The sequence below is a fragment of the Amphiura filiformis genome, chromosome 10, assembly GCF_039555335.1.
Source record: "Amphiura filiformis chromosome 10, Afil_fr2py, whole genome shotgun sequence".
Lineage (NCBI taxonomy): Eukaryota > Metazoa > Echinodermata > Ophiuroidea > Amphilepidida > Amphiuridae > Amphiura > Amphiura filiformis.
In genome coordinates, this window is record NC_092637.1 from 30187564 (window position 1) to 30192374 (window position 4811).

Here is a 4811-nt window from a genome sequence, read left to right on the forward strand (position 1 = left end):
ATCTTAACATCAGTTTTTTTAAAGACTGCGTTTATTACTTTGTAACCAAGATATAATTGTTAAATCATCATTAATACATTTCATGATACTATTAGGAGAGTTAGAGGCATAATGCAGCACGCCTAATTTCTTTCTGCAACCATAATGGGCCGCAATGCGATAACACATAGTACATACATGTAATTATAGGCCTATCTGAGGCTAGATATAACACGAGTTTATTACCATTATTATTTCCTCTTACTTAATAAAATAAAAAGAAATCGATATAATTAAAATTCTACAACGGTTTACCTGGGGTTCGAACCCACAATCTATGTATCCATAGTCTAATGCCTACACGACTGTGCTATGATTCGTTGTGCCAGAAAGGAGTTTGTTTATGATACTTATTGATTACGGAATAAAGTGCATACACACAATATACTATTACTAGTATATTAGTACTAATAAATACGAATATAATCCTAACCCTAACCCTAACCCTCCCCAACACTAACCCTTACCCTAACACTAACCCTAAACCCTAACCCTAAACCCTAAACCCTAACATTAACCCTAACCCTAACCCTAACCATAAGACCCTAACCCTAAGACCCTAACCCTGACAATAATGAACCTTACCTCGGACCATTATGGTTGCAGAAAGAAATGCAGCACAATATTTACTTTACAATGAGAAACAATAACATTAACAAAATCATTTACATGAGAAAAGCAAGTGGTCCATCAATATTGAACCCGGTGGCATTCCACAAACAATTTATTCAAAGTCCAAAAGAGTCTCATTTACATTGGGTGGGAAAAATAATTAGTGACCAATTTACATAAAATAATTGTTTTTAAATATTTACCTACTTTATACTATGGTTCACCGTGTCAAACGCTTTCTTCCGATCCAGCATACACAATCCACTCGAATTACCTTTATAGACCAATGCTCATCTTAAACTATTTATCAAAACGTTCAACCTTATCCAACCAAATATATAATAAAAATATAGTAACACCAAGTTTCCAGGATTTTACTTCTAATAAAAATATTATATCATCTCAGAAAATGTAAAAATGTTGAAAACATGACTTAATTTCCAAATCAACATTTCAGAGTAAAACCGGGGTAAATTAAGAATTTAATTAATCTTCTGGCCACATCCAATCAGTTCCGAACGGCTCTTCGTGAAACTCTGTGATTCTATCGAAGCACGATACGTTTTTATACATACCATGTTCGTCCCATTCTTTTTCTCCCTTCTTCATTTTGGCTGTGAAAGGTACGTCTAACGTGCCTTGCGTAAGCCTGCATCTGACCCACATGCTTGTATGCGCTGGAACTACAGATGGTAAATTGAATGTCCACGAAGTAGAAGTCGTGTTTACTGTTCCAGAACTGGATCCAACTGTGACGGTGTCTTCAGCCTTCGTTGTAACTGTACCCTGGGCAACGATAGGCACACCTGTTTTAAATTCCATTTCAGCCCCAATCACGAGTGAATTTTCCCAATGAAATTCGTATGTTTCTGTAGTCGTCTTTTTCTCGCTTGAGGACCAAGACGGACTTTGCTCTACTGATGTGTCGTTTTTTGTTACATCGTTGAAGACAGTGGTTGCTTGGTTTGCCAACGCGGACTGATCCAGGTGATAAATAATGTCCAGAATTTCAGTTGGGACGTCTGGCTATTAAAATTAAATTAAATTAAATTAAATTAAATTAAATTAAATTAAATTAAATTAAATTAAATTAAATTAAAATTAAATAATAAAAGGAAATTAATTAAATAGTGTTGTGAAAATTCAGACTTTATCGCAACACATTTGTTGGGCTCTGTAGACCACTAAAACAAATTGTCATATAAGGGTCGATTATTATTATCCCATAATTTTATGCAGAAGTATAAGGGCCATGCAGCCCCTACAATTTCAGCGTCGTTGGAGATGTTTCAATAGTGTGTGAACTCAGGGGGTTGGACGATACCACTGGGGGTGGGGTGGGGGTAAAGCTGCACTTTTACCACAGGTAGTTAACATCATGGGCTACACAACAAATGCCTGAGTAGCTTTTGCGAACTTTACACAGGGCCAAATTTCAAATTGTGTTAAAGACCATTCATGATGCACTTATGGTCCATGGCAAGCCCGATTCGACCTTTGTGGCATTAAACCCAGTTAACAGGAAATTAATCCAGTAAATCGATTCAATAAAGCAAATAAGCTCATGCATTCGATCACTAACGGCAACCAGCTTCGGTCGATTACCCCAGCTGCAGCGTGTGTAAACTGTAATTTGCATAGAGGCTGTACGTGAAATTATTGATTGGCTCCAAACAAAGGATTTGAACCGGTGCACGTAATCATGGCGCAGTGCAGTCCATTCAATCAAATGTTGTCATCAACCTATTTGATCGCAGTGCATTGTTATGTGTGTGAGACGAACTGTCGCGGTTGATTGCAATCAAACAAACGATGTCTTATGTATTACTTTGTTCCGTGATGAAAATCGTGTTGTTTTATTTAATCACTCTCGAAAAATGTATTTCTTTTGTAGGCCTATTACTTTGTTTTGTGATGAAAATCGTGATGTTTTATTTCATCACGCTTTAAAACAAACGATTTCTTATGTATTACTTTGTTTCGTGATGAAAACCGTGATGTTTTATTTCATCATCACGCTCTAAAACAAACGATTTCTTATGCATTATATTTGTTTTGTGATGAAAATCGTGATGTTTTATTTCATCACGCTCTAAACAATAATTATAGTTACATGCATTTCAAGAAAAAAATCTTATTAAAACGGTAGGCCCTATGTTGTTTAGAAAAAATGTAGAAAGTGATGATGATGATGATGTCGATGATGATGATGATGATGATGATGATGATGATGATGATGATGATGTCTCCAAAAGTGTCCCGGTTTTGCCCTAAATCGTGCGTATCTATTAATAAGGCACTTCAATAATCAATAATCAGTCCCGTGACGGCCTCCACTAACTAGCTACTAACTTGGGTTATGGGCCCTGATTTTCATGTTCACTGTCACTTACTCATCAGCGAAGTACGACCCTTTGTCAATTACCAACAGTACCAAATTTCGGCATACTATTTAAAAAACTCATCATGATGATCGAACAGAGAGTACTTTAAATGTAGCTTGTACCGTTTTCGTGTGGCATTCTTCAGAAGTGAGCGGTCCGTTTACCAAAATTTTCGGTCAAATCTCCATTCAATTAACACGGGATTTGGCTAGCTATGCCTTGCCCTCACTCACTGTTTTACTAAAGTACGAATATTTCTGAACATCTAACCTAGCTGTAATTTTAGGTCATGTTAGAGAAATATATTTGCTAGAAGTTTTTGAGAGTACTTTTAATATTGGCCGGTTATTTTTCACACATTGACGTTAACTAGGCAAATGCCTATCCTTTTAACGTGGCACGATTTGTAGAGGTCACAGCTCAATGGTGAGAGCACTGTGTATTGTGTATAGGAAAACGGACAGTAACTGCAGTATGTCCAATGTATTCAGCTAGTCACAAGGATCTAGAAAATATATAGTCAGACCTATCTATGACATACCGTTCTTGAGTCATAACCAAAAAGGTCAAAGGTTCATGTTTTTGGCTCTATGGGGGTCAAAAACATCAAAGTGCTCAGATTTTGCCAAAACAGGTGTTTTGATATATCAATTCAAATAAGGATGGATTGCACCATCTGGGATGTTTCGTTACCTAGGTAACACAGCAAAATATAATATCACTTATATATACATCAAATATAGGGTGCACAACTTATAAGTTCCCCCATATTTGTTAAGTCGAAAACTATTTGACAAAATGCAAACCTGTAAAATGATATGGGTAGCCTTATTTGTTTTACACATGTGGACCAAATTTTAGCGTCACACGTCATTGCGTTCAGTCACAATGGTTCATTATGTAAAAAAAGGAGACCGTTTTAAACAGTGTTAAAAGTTGCATCTGAGTCCATAGGACTCAATTCTCAAACAATAAAGTAGGCCAGGAATATTCATGTGTTTGTAAAAGAAAACTTAATCTTTGGTATTATTCTTCTTCTTTTTTTGAAAAGCAAAGCAAGTGTTTTATTCTTTTCTTTTTAATGATAAATGTCTGAGATGGAAGGGATATGTACTGCAGTGAGAATAGACCACATCGCCAGTAGTTCATCACATGTGAAAAGCCACATTTTAATAATGCCGCGTTTGCCCAAATTTCTTCGCGGTAGAGCAATAGGTTTGCTTGATGAAAATGTACCGGTGAAAGAAATTGCTCGACGATGCAATGCACTTGTCAACAGTGCAGGAGGACACATCCCCTACTAAAAATCTAGACTTTAAGTTTTATTTCCATTACAAACACATGGATCCGGGACATGGACAGGCCTAACATACTGCATTGTTTGACAATTGACTCATATGGACTCAGGTGCAACTTTTAAAACTCCCTCTTTTTTTTACATAATGAACCCGACACTACAAATTGGCCCAAATTTGTAAAACAAATAAGGTTACTCATAACTTTTTACAATTTTACATTTCGTTAAATAATTTTCGATTTATTTCAAAAAGCATTAGGGGGAACTTATAAGTTGTGCACTATATATATTGGCACACGATGGAAATCTTATCATATAACACGGCTAAGAACTAATAAATGTGTTTAAGACTTGGAGTTTAACATACCTGCTTCACTGGTCTCAAAGAGGATGTCATGTCACCCCAACCTCCAGGTTGCTTGTATTCACCTTTTTGCAGAAGGTAGTGTTGACCCTGGAAATTTGGATCATCGTATATA

At 36.3% G+C, this 4811-nt stretch overlaps 1 protein-coding gene across 1 annotated transcript; it reads right to left on the bottom strand.

Annotated features, from left to right (window-relative positions):
- Window positions 1-870: 870 nt before the first annotated feature.
- On the bottom strand, window positions 871-4811 carry LOC140162174 (uncharacterized). The gene is made up of 2 exons (XM_072185444.1): window positions 4700-4811; window positions 871-1677 (listed from the first exon to the last, which is right to left on the bottom strand). Exons 1-2 carry the CDS (start codon window positions 4727-4729, stop codon window positions 1138-1140), a joined length of 570 nt encoding a protein of 189 aa, XP_072041545.1. The 5' UTR covers window positions 4730-4811; the 3' UTR covers window positions 871-1137.